The sequence below is a fragment of the Camelus dromedarius genome, chromosome 1 (genome assembly GCF_036321535.1).
Source record: "Camelus dromedarius isolate mCamDro1 chromosome 1, mCamDro1.pat, whole genome shotgun sequence".
NCBI lineage: Eukaryota > Metazoa > Chordata > Mammalia > Artiodactyla > Camelidae > Camelus > Camelus dromedarius.
In genome coordinates this window covers 111301017-111325124 of record NC_087436.1, presented here as the reverse complement: position 1 = coordinate 111325124, position 24108 = coordinate 111301017, and the positions used below count along the sequence as shown (strand labels likewise).

The window sequence follows — 24108 nt, the reverse complement described above, 5'->3', positions numbered from 1 at the left end:
ACGTCACACAGCTGGTGAGTATTAGAGCTGGGCTTCGAGCCCAAGCAATGTGGCTCTGGAGCTCTTTGCTGCCTCTGGTAACTTCCAGAAATCTTTGTGTGCTGGGTTTCTGCTGTGGGAACTGAAGAGGAGGCGAGTTTCGTGCTGGGGATAGCGTGGGGGCGGGGAAAGGACGCAGAGGAACGTGCAGGAGCCTGGAGGCCGAAGTCCCCGAATTTGCAGAAACCTTCAGAATGGAAACGAGAGGTTGAGGCCATCTCATTAAACTCTCCTGAAGGCTCAGAGATCTGGCTTATGTTCCGTGACGATGCTGCTGACGTTACCTGCACTCACTGGTCTCATGCTATACGCTAAGCATTTTAGATTTAACATCTCATCAAACCCATACAACGCTTCTATGAGTTCGGGACAAGTGTGACTAAATTTTATAGAAAAGGAAAGTGATGCTGAGAGTGACCGGCCCCACAGCTCGCAGCCAGCTGGTGGCAGAGCCAGGAGAGCCACCCTGGCCCTTGCCCCTGGGCCCCACGCTGCCCCGGAGTCCAGGTGTGCAGCGGGCTGGTACCTAGCAGCAGCCCCTGCTGGGCCTGCACCCGCTCCAGCTCCCCCTGCAGCTCCTGCCGGGCCTTCTCCAAGGCCTGCAGCTCCAGCCGGTGCGCCTGGTGCTGGATCTGAAGGCTGTGGCTGGATTCCTTCTTCAAGCGCTCCTCGGTGGCCTGTGGGCAAGAGCGGGAGGAAGAAGGCATGTAAGTGGGCACAGAGGGGCAGACCAAGCTCCAACCCTGTGTCGGCCCCCAACCCCCACCCCGTGCACTTGCCTCTAAAGCAAGCTCTTACTCAGCCGCGTACTTAACGTGGATCATGTCTTTTGATGCTTTCAGTGGTCATGCAAGGTACATGCCATGAGCTATCATTTGATGAATGAGGCACCTGAGGCACAAGGAAGCCGAGGGACGGCCTAAGCTCCCAACCCCTGTCAGGGGCAGACCCAGAATTTGGCCCCAGGCATCCCACCCTGAACCACAACCTGTATGGCTGTATGTCTGCTCTCTCCAACGAGAATGGCAACCTGAGTCTTTATATATATATATATTTCACATAATAGAGTAGTATCCTATTCTATATTTACCTATCTATCCATAAAAAGAATGAAATCATGCCATTGTCAGAAACATGGATGGACCTAGAGATTATCATACTAAGTGAAGTAAGTCAGAGAAAGACAAATATCATGATGTTAATTATATATGGAATCTAAAAAAGATCATACAACTGAACTTATTTACAAAACAGAAACAGACTCACAGACATAGAAAGTAAACTTACAGTTACCAAAGGGGAAAGGTGTGGGGAGGGATAAATTAAGAGTTTGGGATTAGCAGATAAAAACTACTATATATAATATAGGTAAACAACAAGTTCCTACTACATAGCACAGAGAACTATCTTCAGTAACTTGTAACAACCTATAATGAAAAAGAATATATACATGTATAACTGAATCACTGTGCTGTACACCAGAAACTAATGCAACATTGCAAATCAACTATACTTCAATTAAAAAAAAAAAAAAAGCAATTGCCAGAACCAGGAAGCCTCCTTTCTCCTGCAAGGTGCCTCCAGCGCCCTCTACTGACAAAGCCTAACATTGTGCTCTTCATAAAGAGGAGAAATGCTTAAATCACCATTGCAAGCAGGTACGGAAGGGTGAATTGAGAACTGAGAGGCATAAATTTATAACAGAAGGTAAATTTCCTAATATTTCATATTAATGATGATATTTTTATTCAATGATCACACTTGTTAATAGTTTTAATTTAATTGGTCAAAATTGCTTCATTATCTCCTAGCTTCCCTGTTGCTGTTGAGATGTCTGGCGATGTTCAGATTCAAGCACCTTGAGCTGGTATCACTTTTCCTCACTGGGAGCTTTTAGAATTTCTTCTGTTTCGCAGGTGTTCTGGAGTTTCGGGATGAGCCCAGGTAGGGGGGTCTTCTCATTTCCTTCTAGGAATTTCATTCTGTTATTTCTTTGAAAATGTCCTCCCCTCCATTATCTCTTTCTGGAACTCCTATCTGTTAGATGTCAGCCTCCTGGGCTGAGTTTCTACACTTCTTGTTCCTTCTCTCCCATCATCCATTTCTTTGTCTTTCTACTTTGCTTTCTGGAAGATTTCTTTATTTTTTACATTTCAACTCATTTACTGATTTTTTAGGATTTCTACTATCCTACTTTTTTTTAATTTAAAAAGAGCTCTTTCTTGCTCTAATTGTCCCCTCCTTTGCAAATAACACGTTGTCCTTGTTTCATGGATGCAAATCTAATCCTTAATTCTGAGGATATAAATCCTTATTGAATTTTTCTTTTTCTGTTCCCTGCATTAACTATTTCCTTTGAACTCATTCTTTTCCTCTTGATTATCCTGGATTCCAACTCCCCCATTAGAGGCTTTCTCAAAAGTTTAGTAATCTTTGGCTGTCTCTTCGTATTTAAGAGTGGGTCACTGGAGGCTATTTGGAAGCTCCACCTCTGCCTGGGGTGGCATGGGTGGCGGGGCGGATGTCTGTGGGATGGTGTGCTCCTCTGGGGATCTAAGTTCTAGCTGCTCAGTTTCCGGAGCTGTGCAGGAGAAGGCATCGCTGGGGGCGGGACAGACGTGGCAGTAGTCCGTCTAATAATGGCTCAGTAAGCAGATTTTCACCTAAACGTGTTCCCAGACCCAAGCATCATCCCAGCCTCTGAGACTGATTATTTCTTAATTCAAAGTCTTTCTTTGGCTTAGTTTATCCAGGGCTTCCCCCCTTCTCTCCTCCCCTGTCTCCTGTCCTTAAACAAGAGAATAAATAATTGCTTGACTGTGCTGGGTGGGCTGGAATCTGGGCTTTGAGGTAAGTCATATGCTCCGTCTCACTCTTGCCTTCCATTTTAACTGGTGCCTCCAACTCCTGGCCTTTCTGAGCTCTGCTGTCAGCTTGATTCTTATCATTCTCTATCTCCAGGCACTCTGGCCTGAGCTTCTCTGCTCTGCAAGGTCATATGCCATTTCCCCATTTGCTTTCTGTGTTCATGTATGTGGTTCGAGTGTACAGATGTCTCCTCGCTTCATCTGAACAGAATATGCTTCCACTGTGTGTCTTTATTGTTAGATTGTTTCCAATAGAAAAGAATTTAAAAGATTTTACTCTACCACCTTAAAACCAGAAATCTCATGTTTTTTCATTTGACCAGCTGGACATCTCAAAGAAGTGGGCATCAATATCCCCAATTTATAGAAGAGGAAATTAAACTTGAGACGTTAATTCAGTGAGAAGCTTGACTATATGCCTACTCTGAGCTTGGAGAGGATTCAGTGATGAACAGGCAGATACGGTTCCTGGCCTCAAGGAGCTTCCAGTCTGGTGGATTTGATCATATAAAGAAGGAATCAGTTAGAGGGTAAAGACTGCTGTGGCCTCATCTCAGGAAAGAGCAGGGAGGGGAGGCCTTCAGAGAAAGCAGAAGGTAGATGACAGGTGGCAAGGGCTTGACCGTCCCTGCTGGGTCACACATCTTCATGGCCTGACTGCTCCATCACTGCTTTCCAAGCCCTTCAGGTCTTTTCTGCTGAGCTAATCTTTCAACACTGGGCCACCCTCCCACCCTCCCCTTTTCAGCTGCCAGGCTGAGCCTGACTTCTCAGCACACATCATGCACAACATGGCCCAAGTCATGAGAGCAAGTTGTTCTTAAGATACCAGGGTCACGTGCAGATCGGGAAAAGCAGTACCAGAAGTTCAGCAGACCTGAATCTGTATCCTTGCATCCTTGCTTTGCCACTTGCTAGCTGTGTGACCCTGAGAAAAATTACTGAACCTCTCTGAGCCTCTTTCCTCATCCAGGAAAAGGGAATTTGATAATAATGACTCTGTACGATTACTGTGGGGAGTGGAGATAATGTATGAAAGGCAGCCCACACAGGCAGAGCGGGCGCCTGCACAGCAAGTGCTCAGTAACAGGGGACGTCGTGATTAGCACCCTCACCTTGAGTTCCTGGTTCTTGGCCTTCTCAAGCATGCGGAGGGCTCGCTGGTGGGAAGCCTCGAGCTGCGCCTTTGTGGCCTGGTTCTGCTGGACCATCTCGTGGAGCTGGCGCTGCAGCTGCCCCCTCTCCTGCTCCGAGAGCTGCCTGAGCTCCCGCAGGTCCTCCCTGTGGTCGCTGGTGCACTGCTCCAGGGCCTGCTGCATCTGTGAGATCTGCCCACCAGGGCATCCTGCCCTCAGCCTGGACCCTTCGTCCTGCCTGGAATTTTCTTTAAAAATAAAAGCTTTCTGAATGTCTCCGCAGCCCAGCCCAGCCTCCTCTAGCCATAGGAACTCTGGGGTGGGGGTGAGGGGGTGGAAGTTTGAAGAACCTGGGAACAGCCAGCCCTCCTGGAGCTCCTCACAGCTGCCAGGTAAGAGGTAGAAGGGCTGGGACATACGCCACCCAAGAGAAATCAAGAGGGGACCAGGAACCCCTCCAGAGATCTACACAGCAGCCTCCCTCGCCGGCCCCATGTGCTCAAATCTCACTTTCTTTTGGAAGCTTCCTGACAATCCTATTTGGTATTGTACCCACCCCCTCACTGCCACACAGCCTCCCAGCCTCCTTTATCCTGCACTGTTTTTTCTTTTTCCTGAAGCCCTTAACATCTTCTCATCTACTCTGTGCTTTGCCTATTTCTTCTGTCTATTATTTACTGTCTGTACCACTTCCTTGGCTAAAGACACGCCCCGTAATGCAGGACTTTCGTCTGGTTTGCTCTCTGACGCTATCCAAGCACCTAGAAGAGTTCCTGGCTCATAGTAGGCACTCATGAGCCACAGCAGGTGCGGAATGAACGAATAAACAGAACCAAGAACCCCACCTTGCCCTGGACCCGAACGCCCACCCCAGCTTGGCCAAAAATCAGGCCCTGTGTGCCTTTCCCAGGTTGTCTGTAAAGACGAGGAAGAGGCAGGGTGTCATTCAGCACGAGGGCGCGTCCCCACCATGGCTGGCCTTCTACCTGGGCTTGCAATCTGGCTTTCTGGCTCTGCCACTCCTCCCGCAGACGCTGGATTTCCGGGGCCTTCTCCTCCAGCAAAGAGCCCAGTGGAAGCTGCGGGTCACCTCCCTCCTTGAGAGGCACTTCGATCCTTTGAAGATATGGAGGTCAAAATCACAAAAGATCCCAGGCTGGAAATGACATGACCACCCTGATAACATCTCAGCTGCTCGGGCTGGGAGGAGGGAGCTCCACAGGCAGCTAGGGGAACAAGAGACATCTTACCTAGATATAAAAACGCAACTTGACAAATTCTAAGTGCTGTTGTACTTGGCATATTGTCAAGATTCAGCTGGAACCACCAGATACCTGCTTCGGTGGATGCTGAATAAAAGGCGATCAATTGTCAGAATGACTGAAAGCTTAGGGCTACTTATATGGGGTCCTTGGGGAATTCAAAAGAAGACGTCTCTAAGGTCTAATTTCACAACTCTTCCTGCACATGGAAAAAATAATGAAACAATGATGCTCCACTTGAATACAGTACTTTACACTTTTCAAAGCGCACTCATAACTTTTATGGCTGTCCCCAAGCACACATAGGAGGATTATAAATAGGCCTTTATGTGTTTGTAGCAGGAAAAAGACGACGCTGGTTTAAAGCTGCAGTAGTCTCTGCGTTCTAGAACAGATGCTGACAAATATTTTTGGAGGAGGCTTTCTTGTACTCAGTTCCAAGCTTTTAAAACAGCTGAGAAGCTCAAATGGGATTGGCTGAGATTGTAAAGTTAAGTATTTATCCTGTTTAACAACGTAAAAGGATGCCACACAGAGGGCCTCTCTGCGGTGACTGCTGGGACGTTGGTGCCGTTTTGCTTCCTCTGCCAAAGACATCAGGCCAGAGGCTCAGAGGTTAGGGAGCTGGGGCCCTGGACTGTGAAGAAAGGCCATGAGAGGGGAGGCTCTGGCTTGGCAGAGATGAGAAGGCCCAGCATTGTGGACAGTCAGAGGGAACCCCTGGGAGGAAGGGCAGGATGCCAGGACAGCCCAGCAAAGTGGTCGGGAGCATGGGCACCAGCGCCGGGCTGCCCAGGTTCACGCTCCAGCCCTGCTGCGCTGCTGTGCGACCCTGAGTGAGCTCTTTAACCTGGCTGGGCTCCCTCATCTCAACATGTGGTTCATACTGGTCCCTTGCACATGGATTGCTACAGGATTAATAGGGCAAATACCTAAAACCGCTTAACACTGTGTCTGGCACATAGTAATAATCATATAAAGAACTGACCAAATGTTTAAGAAAGAGAGGCTTCTTTCTCTGCATCTTAATTCTCAAAAAAGTTATCCTCAACTTTTTTGAAGATGTGCTAAACATAATCGTATTTAAGGAGCAGTAAAGGGGAGATACCTTGGTCTGAAACAAACCAAGGGTTAGGAGACAGCCAGAGGTGATCAAGTCACCCAGTCTAGTGCAAGGGTGACAAATGACAGTAGCAGGTCAGAGGTGTGAAACAGGTAAACTCTCCCTCGCGATCCCTGGGGAGGGGACTGGACTTTCTCCCAGGGCCCAGTCGTTTTTTTTTTTAAATGTTATATTGAGGTAAAGTTTACAGTAGTGAAGTGCACAGACCTCATGTGTACAATTGAATGAGCTTTGACAAATGTACACAACCATAATACCAACACTACACTCAAAATATAGAACATTTTCATCACCCAGAAACCTCTCTTGCATCCTCTTCCAGTCAATCTGCCGTCCATAGGCAGCCAAGGCTTTGATTTCCATCACCACAGATTAGTTCTGCCTGATCTGAAGCATCATACAGGCAGAATCATGTGGTACATACTCTGCTGTGTCTGGCTTCTTGGGCCGTACATGATGTCTCTGGGACTCAACCATGCTGCTGTAAATGTCAGTAGTTCCTGTTTTTGTTGTTGAGTAGTATTTCATTACATGAATTTACCATGGTTTACCCACTTTCCTACTGATAGACAGTTCAATTGTTTACACTTTAGTATGAATAAAGCTGTTAGAAATATTCTTGTACAAATATTTTCATGGATACATGTTTCCATTTCTTTTGCTTAAACACCTAGGATTGGAATTACTGGTAGGTATACACTTAACTTTTTAAGAAACTAATAAATGGTTTCCCAAAGTGGTTGCACCATTTTACACTCCCACCGACAATGCATGAAAGTTCCAGCTGCTCTTCATCATTGGCAGCATTTTGTGTTGTCAGTCTTTTCATTGTAGCCACTCTGGTAGGTGGGAAATGGTATCTCGTTGTGGTTTCAAGTTGCACTTTGCCGATGACTAATGATGTTGAGCACATATTCATGGGCTTATGGACCATTTTATATCTTTTTTATGGAAGTGTCTCCTCAAGCATTTTGCCCATTTAAAAAGTAGGCTGGCTTTTTATTGTTGATTTATATAGGTCAGTGGCTTGTCTATTCATTTTCTCAGTGGTATTTTTTAATAAGCAGAAATTTTAATTTGGATGAAGACCAATTTATGAATTTTTTCTTTATTAGTGTTTTCATGTCCTAAGAAATCATTTCCTACTCCAAATTTGCAACAATATTCTCCTATGCATTATAGTTTTAGCTTTTATGTTTAGATCTATGAAACAAATTAATTTTTATGCATAGGGTGAAGCAGAGGCTGATGTCCATTTTTTCTCATATGTTTATGAGTTCTAACACCATTCGTTGGAAAACTTTTCCTCTCTCCATTGAATTGCTTCAGCACCTTTAACAAAAATTAATCAGACATTTTTGAGCAGGCCTATTTTCCAGGCCCTCCATTAGTTACCACTGATCTACTTGCCTATCTGTACATTGATATCAGATAGTCTTTATTACTCTAGCTTCGTTGTGTCTTGAAATTAGGAAAGTCTGAGTCCTCCAGCTTTGTTCTTTAAGATTTTTTTCTTTATCTAGCTCCTTTGTTTTTCCATATCTATATTCAAGCAGCTTATTTACTTCTATAAAAAGAAATATTGGGATTTTATAAGGGATTGAACTGAATCTATAACTTAATTTAGAGTAAATTAAGATCTTAACAATATTGAGTATTTCAATCATAATCATTCTGTCTGTAAATAAAAACATTTTTACTATTTCTTTTTAATTTGTAGTCTTTTTTCTTGCTTTATAGGACTGGCTAGGACCTTCAGGTCAATGTTACATAATAAGAGCAGAATTTTTGCCTTTTTCCCAATTTTAGGAGGTATGTGTCCAACATTTCACTGTTAAGCATGTCAGTTTATCATATCACAGTTCATCACAGATGACATTTCTCAGGTAGAAGAAGGTGTCTTCTATTCATGGATTGCAGAGTTTTCATTATGAAAGGATGTTAACTTGTCAAATGCTTTTGTGCATCGATTGAAATGATTATATATTTTTCCTCTTTATTTTTAATGTGGTGAATTATATAATTGCCTTTCAAATTTCAAACCAATCATGCATTCCTGGAATAAATTCTATTTGGCTATGATGTATTATTCTTTTTCTATATTGCTTGATTTGATTTTCAAACATTTTGTTGAGGATTTTCCATTCATGAAGAATATTAGTTTGTCTATATTGATGAATGTTCTATGTGCCTTGAAAAAAATTTATTCTGTAGTTGTTCAGCATATTGTCTATATTGATTAGACTAAGTTAGTTGATAGTGTTGTTCAAATCTTCTATGTCCTTACTGATATTAGTCTAGTTGTTCAAATACTCAGAAAAGGGTGTCAAAATCTCCAACTATGGCTGTAGATTTCTTCATTTAATTCTCAGTATTTGCTTCATTATTTTTAGAGCTCTGTTACTAGGCAATACACATTCAGGACTGTTACGTCTTCCAGATGAACTGACCCGTTTACCACTATGAAACATCTCTTTTTAATTCCTGGTAAAATTCCTTGTTCTGAAGTCTACTTTAATATGAGTACAGCCATATAAGTGTCCTTACATTTCATATTTGCATGGTATATCCTTAGCCTTTTTAGCTCAAACCTATCTGTGCCTGCATTAGAGCTGCCATAACAAAACACCACAGACTGGGTGGCTTTAAAAGCAGAGATTTGTTTTCTCATAATTCTGAAGGCTAGAACTCCAAGATCAAAGTGTCAGCAGGTTTGGTTTTCCTAGGGCCTCTGTTCTGAAGCTTGCAGATAGCAAATTTCCGTCACCCTGTTCTCATGTGATTGTCCCTCTCTCTGCGTTACCAGTGTGCTTATCTCCTCTTCTTATAAGGACACCAGTCATCTTGGGTCAGGACCACCCAATGACTCTATTTTAACTCAATCACCTTTTTAAAGTCCCACCTCTAAATACATTCCCATTCTAACACATTGGGTGTTAGGGCTTCCTGTGTGAATTTGAGGGGGTGCACCATTCGGCCCATAACAGTGTCTTTATACTTAAACATCTCTCCCCCAGACAGCACATATTAACGTCTTGCTTTTTTATCCTCTCTGGCAATCTCTTTCTTTTAGATGACGTGTTTGCTTCACTTACCTTGTAATTATTAAAATGATTTGGCTTAAATCTACATCTTCCTCTTTGTTTTCTATTTGCCCAATTCCTTTTCTTATAGTTCTTCTTCTGTTCTTCTTTTTCTACCTTCCTACCTAACAAATATGCTTTAGTATTCCATTTTAGTTCTTTGACTGGATTTTTAAGCTCTTCTTTGTATTAATGTTTAATATTGCTCTATGGATTATAATTTATATCCCTAATTTATCAGAGTCTACTTAGAGTTAATATTATAACTCTTCATATAAAATGTAAGTCCCTTATAACACTATAATCCCATTAATCCTATCCCTGTCCTCTGTGCTAGTTTGTCCATATATTATTCAACTACCTGCATTATGAACTCCGTAATATAATGTTTTTATTACTATTAAGCAGTTAGATGTCTTTTAAAGAAATTAACAGAAGGAAAAACAGTAGTTTTTTACATCTACTATACACCTACCACTTCTGATGCTCCTTCATTTTCTCTTGTTGATCCAAGTTTAAATTTGATATTATTTCCTTTCAGCTTTAATAAATTCCATTACCATTTATCTTATTTCATCTTGGCTGATAAAAAATTCTCTTAGCTTTTATGTACCTGAAAAAGTTTTATTTCACTCTCAATTTTGAAGGCTATTTTCCCTAGGTTTAAATTTGGACTTGACAAGTTTGTTTTTTTTTTCTTTTCTTTTAGTACTTTAATGATACTGCTCCACAGTGTTCTGGCTTTCAGAAGAAAATGAGGCGGGAAGGCTGATGAGAAGTCACTTGTCATCTGTATTCATGAGAAGTCAATTCTACCTTGTAATTTGTCTTTTTAAAAAGCTGTCTGCTTTTTAACATTTTCGGGGAGATATATTTTGCTTTCAGCAGATTTTCTATGATGTATCTAGGCATTGTTGTCTTTGGATTTATCCTGTGGGGAGTTCACTGAGCTTCTTGACTATATAAATCGATGACCCACAACAAGCTGGGGGAATTTTCAGTCATTATTTTTCCAAGTATTTTTTCTTGTTCCATTTTCTTTCCCATTTTTCTCTTGGGCTCCAAATATATGCATATTAGGCCATTTGATATTGTCCCACAAGTCACTAAGAGTCGCTTCATTTTTTAAAAATCTTTTTTCCCTTCATTCTCTGGACAAGGCAGTTTCTACTGATCTGTCTTCAAGTCATTAACTTTTCTTCCATAATTTTAATTTGCTGTTAAGCCTGTTCACTGAGGTTTCCATTTTGGCTATTGTACTTTACAGTTTTAGAATTTCCACTATTTCAAGGTTTTTACTTCTCTGCTGAAATTCCCTATTTGCTCACTCATTATAACAATCTTTTATGTCCTTGAACATAACTCATACAATTGCTTTAAAGTCCTTGTCTGCTAATTCCACTATCCAGGTCATTTTAGGGCTTACTTCTATTGGCTTTTTTTCTTGATTACCAGTCATACTGTTCTGCTTTATTGCTTGTTTCATGTTTCCATCAAATGCTCAATATTGTAGATAATAGAATGTAGGGACGCTGGTTTATGTCTTCCTTTCAAAAGTGTTAAGTTTTGTTATGACAGGCAGTTAAATTACTGAAGGCTCTTTCTTTTTTTTTTTAACATTTTTTATTGATTTATAATCATTTTACAGTGTTGTGTCAAATTGAAGGCTCTTTCTGATCCTTTTATGCTTGGATTTGTCTTTCGTTAGAGCAGGTACATTTCAACACTGTCCTTTGTTCTAGGGTGTGGCCCTTATCCTATAGGGTATGTTTCTTACTCCTAAAGTGTGACTTTTCTGAGGTCTCTACTAAATGTCTATGGAGATTAGAAAGGCCTTTTAATTCTGGCTAAGATGGGACTCCAGTGTCTCCCAGCACGGCGTGACCTCTGGTATCTCCATTTTTCTCGGCCCTATGGCAGCAGCCCACTCCTAGGATTCATGGAGTCTCATCTTGTACATGCTCACTCAAGCCCTTGGCAAGGACCTGTGGAAACTCTCATAGATTTCTGCCCTCTCTCCCCCTGCATAGGATTCTCTCTTTTGGCACCCTGTCTTACAAATGCCAGCCACTTTAGTAGCCTTGAGCCTGGATATCTGCCTCCTCAGCCCAGCCTGCCTCCACTGGATGATTCTTGGCATGTGGTTGGCACTGTCTCCAGGCGGAAAGGCAGGAGCAAATGTGGGGTGATCGTGGGATTCAACGCATGTTTCCCTTCCGAAGAACACTGTCCTTCTCTGCATAGCATCTCATTACTCAAGAGAGCCATCTCATTTATTTTGTTCAGTTTTATAGTTGTTTCTAGAAAGAGGGAAAGTCTAGCACCAGTTACTCTGTGTTGGCTGGAAGTGGACATTTCAGTTATTACTGAGTATTAAAAGAGAAAGTGATCTTGGAAAAGTAAAAGACCTGTGGAATTTCATGTTGCACATAAGAACAGTTGCCCTAAGTTGACATGTGGTTAAAAGTATAAGTTCTGGAGCCAGAGAGACTATCATCTGGATGCTGTCATCTGCTGGCGTGTAAACTTGGGCAAGTTACTTAACCTCTCTGGTCCTCAATTTCCCTCATCTTTAAAATGAAGTAGGTAAGTCAATAACAGTATCACCTAAAGAAGATTAAATGGGTTAATCCTTTAAGTGTGCTTGTCATACTCCAACATTCAGTATATATTTTTATCATCATCCGTATTTCCTGGAACACTAATGGGAATTTCTGTCTGACTGCATTTTATTTCCCCCAGCTCCCTCCTATCGTAAAAATCTGATCCTAGCTCTGACAAAGCAAGCCATAGCTGACTCTCTTCACTTCCTTGCCCCCATTAAAGTTGATTCTAGCCTGCTACCCCCACAACCTTAAATTAACAGCCAAAGGAAAAGCCACCACTCTCTTAAAGCCACCATGCCAGAAGTTCCCTGACAAGCATCCTTCAAAGGGTTACCTACTAAATATGAAGTCCCATCCCTAAAGAAATCAATGCGTTTGTTCTGTCCTGCAGTCTCCGACCTTAGCTCTTTCTATTCCTTTCTCATCACTGCTCAGCCCTTCCACCCCAACTAAAACCTCTGTGAAAGAAGCCTCCAGACACCACAATTCCTTATCTGCTTCTACAGTTGAGGAATCCCCTTACCAATATAGCTACCTGTGAGAAAAAGACGTTGTTGTGACCACCACCTGCTGTTGGTCTTCCCAGCATCCTCTCCCTGGGGAAGCCATTCCTCTTTCCATGGTGATCCTGTTTAGTTCACAAGGTTCTGGTGCAGCTAACTGTGCCCTCATACCCAGGTGGCCCCAGGGAAGGGCCTTTAACACATACCTGGCCCATCAGAGCCAGGCATCTCCTTGGCCAGAATGATGGGCTCAGGGATGGACACGTGACCCAGGCTGGGCTCCTTAGAAGCCTCTCTGAAATTCTGCCAATATTTTCAGGGTAAAGATTACTTGTTTCCCTTTGGAACTGTGGGTTTTAAACAGGATTTGTGACTGCCAGTGGTAACTGATGGTACCAGCACTTAGTCTGGAGGCCTGACCCCAGAGTCTGTCTCCTTTAACTGCTGTGGTTACATACCTCATAGATCCTGAGACAGAATCTGGAGGGAGACGTGTAAGCCTTCTTAGCTGGAGAGTTCCCTGCACTGTAGGTGCTTGACCCTGCCATTGACATGACTTAGGGGTACAGGCTCTGCTTCCTCAATGCTATGTTCTGAATCTTTCTGTCCCCTCAAAATTCATACTTTGAAGCCTATTGCCCAATATAATTGTATTAAGAAATGGGGCCTTTGTAAGGTGATTAGGTCATGATGGTGAAGCTCTCGTGAATGGGATTAATGCCTTTATAAAAGGGGCCCTAGACAGCTCCTTTGCCCCTTCCACCTTGTGAAGACACAGTGAATGATGCCTTCTACGAACCAGAAAGTAAGCCTGTATCCATCACAGAATCTGCCATCACCTTGACCTTGGATTTTCCAGCCTCCAGACCTGTGACAAATAAATTTCAGTTGTTTATAAGCCACCCAGTCTATGGAATTTTGCTAAGCAGCCCAGATGGACTATGACAACCCACTGCTTAGAGAGCTGCCAGATGGGAGCAGGGCTTCCCTGTCATCTGTCAGGACCACATACAAGCTGCTTATTAATGTGGGGCAGTGGATTATAACTGTGGTGGCCTCAGAGTCACCTGGGAAGCTTCCTCAAAACACATGGGGCTGGGATGTACCAAGACCTCCTGTATCAGAATCTTGTGAGCTGGTGTGACAGACTGTAATTGTTCAGCAAATCTTCACTCTTCCCTTCCTCTGCCTTGTGTGGTCTATGAACTGAATTGTTTCTCCCAAAATTCACATGTTGAAGCCCTAGTCAGCAATGTGATCATATCTGGAAATGAGGGCTTTGAGAGGTAATTAGGTTATGAGGGTGGAGCCCTCACGGTGAGATTAGTGCCCTTATAAGAAGAGACACAGGAGGGACCTCCCTGCAACACCAACTGCCGCCTCTCTCATCTCCACATGAGGACACATCAAGAGGATGGCCCCGTGCAAGCCAGGGAGAGAGCTCTCACCAGGAACTGATAGGGCCACCCCCTTGATCTTGGACTTCCCAGCCTCCAGAACTGTGAGACATCATCCTCTGTAGTTTAGGCCACCCAGTGCACGGTACTGTTATAGCTGCCCAGGCTGACTAAGACATGTGGGGGGCCTAGTCTCTGCCCAGGGATATTAGTTTTTGTCATGTGACTCACTTTGGCCAATGGAATGTGGGTAGAAATGAGACAGTGCAGTTCTGAGTGTAGGCTTTAAGAGGCATTGTATGATTCCATCAGCTTTTTTGACCTTCTTCCCTTTACCATGACAACAACATGCCCTAGATAGAGGCTAATCCATCAGTCTCAGACCCAGAATGAGAAGGCATCTGGAGCGGACTTAAACTCTACCCGTGGTTTGGGGCAGAGCAATAACACCTGACTGTCAGCCAGGAGCTAACCTTATATAAGGCCAGCAAAGCTTAGCAGAGCCAAGAATAAAGATAGCTGACCTATTAGTTAATCACTGGTATTTGGGAAATGTTTGTTACAGCAGCATAAGCTGACTAATACAGGGAATAAGGTGGGAGATTTCCCCTTGGTGACAAAGCTCCTTCATCTCCCTTACTTAGTTGAAGAGGAGTGAGCAGAGGTTTTAGGGCCAGTCCAGATCTGTCTGAATTTTGGGCAGTTTATTAACCTTTTTGAGCCTCAGGTTATTAATCAAAGAAATGGCCTCTCTGGGTTGATGTGACAATTAAATAAGACAGTTTATGTAAAGCCCACAGCTGTGCTGAAGACATGCAAGCCATGTCTGTTCCCTCCCTAAGCATCATGCAGGGGGCAGTGATAAATACTTAAGGAAAGAATGAATGAATGAATGAATCCTTCCAAGTCTGAGTCCTCATTCACTGGAGCCCTCGGAAGTCTGCATGTCCTCCTGTACCTTTCCTCTTCGTCGCTGCTGGTTCCTTCTTCAGCTGCTAACTTATCTTGATGCTCTTCCCCTCTGGGCAGAGTCTGAGAAGGTTCATTCGACTTCAAGCATGGATCCTAAGGCAAAACAGGTACAAGATGAGATTCAGTACAGTTCCCTGAGTCAACCTGTGATTTATTAAATCACAGAGCGGAGAAGAGGAGCCCCCAGCAATCCGGTGTCAGTGCCCGGCTCTCAGGCCTAGGACGGAGGCCTGTGATGACTCAGTGCCGAGCACAGTGCCTGGCTTAGGAGCGGTGTCAGCCCTTGTCCCTGGACTCTGTTTTCCAGTCTGCCAAGCATGTCACACAGCTGGCAAAACTAAAGCACGGAGAGAGGAAGTAGCTTATCCAGGGTTCCCATCAGTGAATAGCAGAAATGAAGTGCAGTCAGGGAACCTGACCCTGGGGCTAGTGTGGGGACAGAGGACAGGGCCAGCAACAGTCACTGGTCCACACGTATGAGCAACTGGTATTGTTATTATACCCATTTTACATGTGGCACTGCTCTGTCTCATCACACAGGATCTGAAAACATGGAACCTGGCCAGAGGTGTTGAGAAGTGGGATGTGGTGGGAGGACAATATGGAAACCCTGAGTTAATAATGAGGTTTGGAATTTTCTCTCAATTGAATTTGTTCATTATTATTTCCCCTTTCCACAGAGACTAAAATGTGAAAAAGACTTTCTTATTTTGATTTTTCTACTTGGTATAGCAACCACTGTCCAAGGAAAACAGTATAATAAGACAGGCTAGGAACAGATTTCTTTGTTGAGAAATCTCATTATATAATAATAAATCACAACCTAGCTTTTCGACTAACTGCTTGCATGGCCTACAGCCAGTCTCTTTTCTGGACCTGAGCCACATCAGCTGTAAAGCAAAGGGGTTGGTTCCATCTGTGGTTTTTAAACCATGTTCCAGAGACCCTGGGAGATGTCTGAGGGGCCCTTGGCAGTGGAAGAGGGCAGAGCTGAGGCTGGAGGATGGGGCCTTGGGCTCCAGTCCCCCTTAACCTGGAATAAAAACTGCTTTGGTTGCCTTCCCAGTACTCAAATGTCTATTAAAGGCCACCAATGTCAAGGCCAATGATGACCTCCATGTGGCCAAACCCAGTGGTCACTCCTTGGGCCTCAGCTGAATGGACCTCCCTGCAGAACTGGAAACCTCTGATCACTCCTTCCTGCATGCAGCCCCTTCTCGTGGGTTTCTTCCTCCGCTAAAGCTTCCTCCTCTCCTGCCCCAGACCTCAGTCCTTGGACTTCTCCTTTGTCCTGGGCCATGGGCATGTTTGGCTCTATGATAAAAGATGCCGGACTCTCCCGCAGGTCACCTGTACCATCAAAGTTGGAGCCTCGTTGGCCTCAGAAACCGACACTGTTCAAGTGCAGCCTCATGGGCTGCATTCATCCTTGGTCTTTCTTGTTCCCCGTTTGTCCTTCTCTCCTTCTGACTGCCAGCCAGCTCTGCTTTAGGCCCACTTTAAACCCCACACCAGATTCAGGAGCAATAGCTGAACATAAAGTATTTAAGTGGCTCCCACAACTATGCCAGGTCATTTCCTAAAATGAACGCCTTATTCCATATCACTACTTATCTGTTTCTCCAAACTGATGCGTCCTTTAATCTCCAGACCCCGCTGATGCTTGAAAGCCCTACTGAACTGTCCCTTCCTCCAAGAAGCCGTCACAGTCTCTTTTGCTGCAATTGTACTCTTTCTTCTTGAAGTTCCCACAACAGTTATTTTGGTACCATAATTTGTTCACAGATACTTATCGGTCATTTACTACATGCCAGGCACTGTTCCAGGGACACAGCAAGAAACCAGACAGACAGTTTTCCTGCTTTATATTAATTACAGGAGTGTTCTCTCTCTCCCTTCCTGGAACAGAAATGAAGGTGAAAGTAATCCCAGATGTAGTGTTCAAAGTCCTACAGCCAGTAACTGAGAACGCTCAGCATGGCCATCTTCCATTGTCTGAACTGCCTCTTCAGTGTTTGTAACTGGACACTGCAGTCCGGCTGGTTGACACGTGCTAGCTGCAGGGCCCAGTGAGTTTGGCTCACGCTGTGCACGTTCAGAAATGGTGCCACTGCCCAGCCTATAACCTTCACACGGATCCAAGGCTAAAAGGTCCACCTCTGCCTTGTACTTTCAGGTATTTGGGGCATTAAAGTGTCTTGGAGATCTCCAATTCTTATAAAGTCCAGAAGTAAAGATCATAGTCTAAACAGAAGAGCTTTGTGAGACACAGGTTATAAACACACATTCTGTATAATGTGGGGGGAAACTGCACAGTGAATGTGGAAGAACCATCAAAAATCAGAATAATGTAATACTATAGCATAAATATACACATGATAATCAAAGTTAATTAGGTCCAGGTTTCAAAAGGAAAATTTAGAATTACAGGGAAATTTTGGTAAATAGAAAGCACAAACTATGTTGGCCAAAACAATCCTAATGGTACCAGCAATCACAGTAAACAAGAAGAAGTGACTTAGTTCCACATGGATATCCCCATCCTGGTAAAGGGAATCATTCCCTAGAACCCTCTAATAATGAACCTGTAGGCACCGAACAACAGAGACTGAAAACATAAGGCAAAATATTCAGAAATGTAGGGAGAAAAGGGGAAATTTATAACTATAATGGGGGATTGTAATAAACACCTCTCAGAGACACAACTCAGGTACACAAAATGAGCTAGGATGTGGAAGATCTGAACAAGATTACTGAGCTAAACTTAACAGCTCAAAAAGAATACTTATCACTGCTAACATTTATATGATGCTTAGTGTGTGCCAGGCCCTCAAGTCTATAACGTGGGTATCATCCCATTTTAAAGATGATGAAACTGAGGAGGAGTTATGCAGGAGAGGGTCTGTAACTTACCCAAGGTCATAGTGGTCATATCACAGAACCAGAATTCAAATCTATATACTCTAACAACCAAACCGAGAATATATGCTTTTTCTCTATCACACAGGAAACATTTTTAAGAACTGACCCCACAGCAGGCTACAAAGAGATCTCAGCACAGACCATACTACCTAATGACAATGCAATAAAATTAGAAAACAATAAGAAAGAAGGTTTAAAAAAATGAGATAAACTTCAAAACACTGGGATACTGATCAAGACATACACTTAGAGGACATTTACAGCCTTAAATGTATTTATTAGAGAACAGTCAAGAAGTTAGAAAAAGAATAACATAAAAAAACCCAAAGTAAGTAGAAGGAAAGAGTTATGAAAGACAAAATTAATGACAGGAAAAAAAAATAGATCTGACCAATACATCTGAAAGCTGGCTTTTTGAAAAGACACATCAAACTACGGGGTAAGACTGAGCAAGGCAAAAGGGAGAAGGAACTTAAAGCAACATGAATAATAGACAAAAATCTCATGACAGTTATGGAGATGAAAAAGAATTTCAAACGTGCTTTGAGTCACTGTGCAGACCGTGAAAGAGAGTGTGCAGGATGTAATTTCTGGGCCACCTTATCGACCACTGATACAGTTAAAGGCATCCTGGGCAGGAGTCCAGAAACAGGAGAGGATGTAAATGCTTAAAAAGGCTGATGATGCACTGGATGACTACAGCGGCCCCTAGCCACACATGGCACTTGTCTATTTCCACACTTAACTCATGGATGCCTGAGACCCAGGGAGGAGGGCAGGAAAGGCACCACCGTCCCCATGTTCCAGATGGAGATCTAAGATCAGAGAAGTCCAGTGACTTGTCTCAGGTCACACAGCCACTGGAGAGCAGCACAGGACCAGACCCCGGGTTGTCCCACTCCCATCCGTGTCACTTCTTGTGACTGCACCGGCACTCGGCTGTGCTGTGTTGGCACAATCGCCAGCTGCCAATGTCAAGGCCTAACTGGGTGAGTTAAAATCAGGTTGTACAAACATGCTGCTGAGAAAGATCTGCAAAACAGACACTCAAAGTCAACTGGAGAGATGAAGGCTGCTTCCCAAATCAACAGGGAGGTGAACTCCATTATCCTTTCTGTTTCTGTTCACTTGTTTCCAGCCCCACAAGAGCCTCCTTCTCAGAAAAGGACGTGTGCTCTCTCCTAGCCCGCGAGTAACTGAAGGACCCTAGTGTTCTTCTAAATCATCCTCTGACTTTGGAAGGCGTTCCTCATCTAACCTTGTCACTATCAGGCTCAAATGGTACACTCGGTTCCATGCATTCAGCCGTCATGTCAGGTATCAGTTTATGCACAAGGAGGTGCGCACAGCTGCCGCATGCAGGTGCTCCAGGTGCTGGAAGGATAAAGATTAACAAGATATAGTACTTGATTTCAACAAACTAATGGTTCAGCGGTGGGGACCAAGAGACCATATACATGGAAAAAATATTCCTCCTTCACCCTCTACCTTGTGTACGTGGTGTCTTAGGCCAAAGTACATCATTTAAAAGGAGCTAGGGTGCCATCTAAATATTTCACAAATGGACTGAACTGTGGAAATGAACAGCTGGCTGAAAGAGGACCTTCAAGCTCGCCAATACTCATTTCTCTGAATTCCAAGTGGAGCTGACTCTCCAGTGGCCCCTCTTCTGCTTACCTGCTTGGGGCCCCAGGGAGCTCCTCCCAGGGCCAACCCTGAGCCACTCTGGGTGTATCCTGAGTCAGTCGTCCCTAATTCACCCTCTTGCATCTCCCTCCAGGCATCTGCTCCGGTTCTGCCCAGGGCTCTGTCTCCAGTGCTAAAGTGTGCGCAGAAGAACAAGTCGTTCTGTCTCTCCCCCAACCATCCGCTGCAAGAGCCTCCTCCCAACTCCTTGCCAACAAATGGCTGGTTATTTTAAACCCGTGTTCTCATTAGGTCTTCATCTTTCACCTTCTAGGCAGTGAACATCTTCTGGACTGTTTCTATTTTAAAGGAACACCCACGCCCAGGAAATCTCCTCGAAGGAAATATTGAAAGTCATTCTCAAGTTCTCTTGACAATCTTTGAAAAGTAGCATCATGTACATCTTAAAATAGAACACCTAATGCAATGGGGTTTTCTGCGATGATTACAGGGGACTGTAATGGACACTATAAAGACACCTTACATTTATAGACTCCTTAACAGTTTTGGAAAGTGTCTTTGTGTGCTTTCTTCCGTTCATTACCACAGGTCTCTGGGGTGTGGAGGGCGGGGGTTATCACAGCCACTTTACTAACCAGAAGCCATACAGAATCGTGCTTTGGGCCCTGGTGCTGCTCTTTGGGCCTCAGTTTCCCTAACTGTAAGACAAGGATAATAATAACACTTGCCTCACAGGGTTATTCTGTGACTGTGCAAAGCACTACATTCTTGGTCCAGAGTCTGTGTCTGCCACTAGGAGTAATGAGAGCACTGAGCTCAGAGAGGTTTTTGGAATTGTCTGGGGTCAAGCTGGGGTGGAATCCATGTCCTAACCCTGAGACCAGAGCTGTCACACTGCCCTGCGCCTTCATCCTGGGCTCCAGCAGGTCTCAGCCCGATTCTTAGCCAGGAATTTCTCCATGGACTGGGTCTCCAGGGCAACCTGCCCGGTTCCATGTCAGATGGAAGCAGACCCCTCAACTCGGATCAGAGGGTACGTCACAGTTGTCTAAGGACTTAGTGATCATCTGCCTGCTGACACCCTGGGCTTCACCTGACCTTCCAGGTGTGATGTGGGGGGACAGCTGCCCAGCAAACCACACAGGGCCTCCCTGAGTGTGCAGGGGACACTTCTCAGGCCCGGGAGACCCCTGGAGCCGTGCCTCCACTCCCTCCCTACCAGCCCCAGGGATTCCATCTGGGACCTTTCACTGTGCTCACTGCCCCCCACCCCCACCCCATCCACCCCTTCTGATGAAGTCACGTCCAGCCAAGTACCCAGGCAGAGGGCACTCCTGGGTGCAAGCTTCCTGCACCTCCCTGGGCACAGGCCCTGCTGTCCCACACTGACTGCACAAGCCTCTTCCTGCCATTAGTGTAGCACTGATCACACTGGGTTATTAAGTCAGTAAATACTTATTTCCCTCCTTTGAAACAGAGCTCCCCAAGGACCAGGACTGGGCCTCGTGCACCCTGGCTCCCAGCCCCATGCCCTGCATAGTGACAGCACTCGTAAACACTTGTGGAGGCAAAATGACTTGAATAATAATGACCACAAATGACTCTCCTTTTTCTTTTGGAGACCATGCAGGCAGGGGATCTAGGAAAACTTCACCCCTTCTCTGCCCCCCACTTCACTGGGACCCGGGCACCAGAATCTTCCAGGAAAAAAGTTTCCTTTAGAATTACCAAGGCTGAATGGTTTTCTGGAAACCAATGACTAAAACTGGGACTCTGGAAGAATCAAGGAGACCAGACACGAGAGACCAGGACAAAAGGCTCAGCAAAGCCCCAGCTGTCTCTGGCCCCACCAGAGGTCTGGCCACCCTCCCTCCGCACGCGCTGGGAGTGGGGTGAAAAGTCTGGCCTTATTATTTATACCTCTTTTGACTCACTGCAGTGCTTTGGCAGAACAGCTAAGAGCCTAAACTAAAACTCCTGAGTCTCCAACTAACTTAAATTGTACAGCCCCAGTCGAACAAGAACATCTTTGGGGAAGTAGGTGTTTTGCACCGTTTGCTGGCGTCCCTGTCCCCTCACCCCTGCCCCTCCATCAGCCACAGACCGGTCCAGCGCTGCCAACCTTCTTCTGCGTTACCTCCACCCTTGCGGTGTCCCGTGTGGTTGCAGGCATGCCTGCGTGCAGGTGCTGCCTGGGCATTCAAACACCAACTCCGCAGGAAAACTATTTCTGTTTCTGACATCATGCAATGAATGTTAACTGAGCGCCTTTGTTTTGGGTTAAACTGTGCCCCCAAGAAGAGACGGTGAAGTCCCCCCAGGACCTATGAATGTGATCTTCTTTGGAAATTGGGCTTTTGCAGATGTAATTACTTAAGATGAGGTCACACTGGATTAGAGTGAGTCCTAAATCCAATGAGTGTTGTGTCCCTATAAGAAGGCCGTGTGGAGACCCAGAGGCACACTGTGGGGGAGGCCAGGCGGTGACACAGGCAGGCTGGAGTGATACGGCGACAAGTCAGGGAACGCCGAGGATGACCACCAACCACCAGAAGCTGGAGAGAGGGTGGAGCCACCAGGAGGAACCCACCCTGCTTCGGATGATACTTTGATTTTGGACTTCCAGCCTCCAAAACTGTGAGACAATACATTTCTGTGCTTTAAGCCCCAAGGGTGTGGTGCTTCACTGTGGCACCCTTGGAAAATAACACAGCCTGGCACGAGCCTGACGGAGAGACAAACAGGAACTAGTTTCTGCCCTGGAGCCGCGCCCTGAAAGGGCAGCATCACTAGGGAGGGCCCGCGGGAGAGTTACCGGTGTCGTGGATGCGATGTGGATGTGGAGGGAGGCGGCAACGGGGCATTATTATTACTGTTATGCGTCGTGCTGGGCAGAACCAAAGACCCCCCACCCCAGTCCGGTGCCTCTTTATCTGCCAGCCAGGCTGCTCTCACAGAGGGAGAGAAGATTCATCTTTAACAAGCCTTGTTCTTTTCCAAACCACACAAATAATGACTCAGAACTCTATTTTATTCGTGGTTTTTGCTGATTGATTTGGTAATGATTTTTTTTTTCAGGCATTTTGGCGGCTCTTGGGGACGAAATGAAAGGGCTCATTAATGCCAGCGTGTGTCCCTGTGGACACCAAAGTGCTGAAAAGGAGAAGAAAAATAGCCTTCGTTAAAGCAGAGACAGCTGGAGGTTACCTGGGTGTCCAAAATGCTGCAGTGCTGGCAGTCCACTTCTGGGGGCCTGTCATCGCCTCTCGGGGGACATACCTTATTCTGTTGGATAAATTCTTCCAGCCTTAAAACCTAAAACAAGAATAAAGACGCTCAGCAATGAAACAAAGTCCTCTCTCCCGGTTGTGGTCATTAATCTGGGAGCCCTTTCCCCTAAATCAATCAGTTCTGGGGACAGTGCCCCACTAGACAAATTCCAGACGTGCTTCTAGAGAGGCCATTTCTAAGTGGCTAGCTGCTTAGTCCTTCCAGAAGAAAATGAGCCTGTCAGGTTTACAATATTCCACGCTTTATTCTCTTTAAATCATTCATGTCCATATATCTAGACAAGAGCTGCAGCATGGGTTCCATTGGTTCTCATAACGTTCCTGGAAGGCCACCCTATTTCTTTTTTACATAGTCAGTAAAGAAGAAAAATAATATTTAAGAATTACACATGCAATATGAGAGAAGAGTGGCTAAAGGTGCTATTAAATTGTAAAGCCTTAATGATGATGATGATGATTAACCGACTAATTGTAGCCTGTCGGTTACACAGGCCGGCTTCCCTGCTCCAGACCTGGAGAAGGACAAGACCCATAACCATAAAGGAAATGCGGATGTTACTGAAATTAATGCCCCTGGGGCACCATGCTTGGTGTGAGGGGGCAAGGGGAAGGGAGGGAGTGAGAGCAAGATAATGGTAAGATAATAAAATGTGGTCCCTGCCTTCAAGGAGTTGTCATTTACGGAGAAGACAGATGGATGCTGACACTCACAGTAACATTCAGTAGACAGACATACAACATAATAAAAGTACCATTAATGGCACAGACCTAAGCATTTCACAGTGTGAAGTCTTCTAATCCTCTCAACAACTACCGTGAGGTTGGTACTACTGCAGAGAATTTACAGCAATAAACTCTGGCCAGGGACGTCCAGGGCAGTGTTAAGGGCACTGAAGGATGAACAAGAGTCTGCTGGTGGCAAGTTCCTCTCCCCAGTAACACTGCCCACAGCTCTTTTAAACTTTGACCTTGGTCTCTGGGCAGTCTGGGCAGATAGGCCTAAGAAGCAAACCCCTCAGTTCAGCTGGTCTACACCCGTTCGCGACCCTGCTCTTGTCTGCCTCCACCGTGGAGGCCTGATGGCTAAGTCCTTGCTTTCCCAGGCTGGCCACGCGGCACAAATATTACCAGTAGGAGTAGGCGTCAGCTGGGGGCCTCTTCAGATGCTTTTGCTTTCCGGATGAAGTGGGCAGGCCTGGCCATCACTGCCTCTCCCCGTTTCCTGCTTTACATTTGGACATGACAGCTGGAGCCGGGACAG

At 44.9% G+C, this 24108-nt stretch overlaps 1 protein-coding gene across 1 annotated transcript in view; it reads right to left on the bottom strand.

The window, feature by feature from the left end:
- Positions 1-24108, bottom strand: part of FAM184B (family with sequence similarity 184 member B) — a 101556-nt gene that overhangs the window by 11839 nt on the left and 65609 nt on the right. Inside the window, exons 7-11 of the mRNA XM_010991026.3 lie at positions 22765-22872; positions 14975-15081; positions 5029-5158; positions 4022-4234; positions 566-716 (exon numbers count right to left, since the gene is read on the bottom strand). Of these exons, the coding sequence (XP_010989328.3) occupies positions 566-716; positions 4022-4234; positions 5029-5158; positions 14975-15081; positions 22765-22872 (709 nt within the window). The remainder of the gene's footprint in view (positions 1-565; positions 717-4021; positions 4235-5028; positions 5159-14974; positions 15082-22764; positions 22873-24108) is intronic.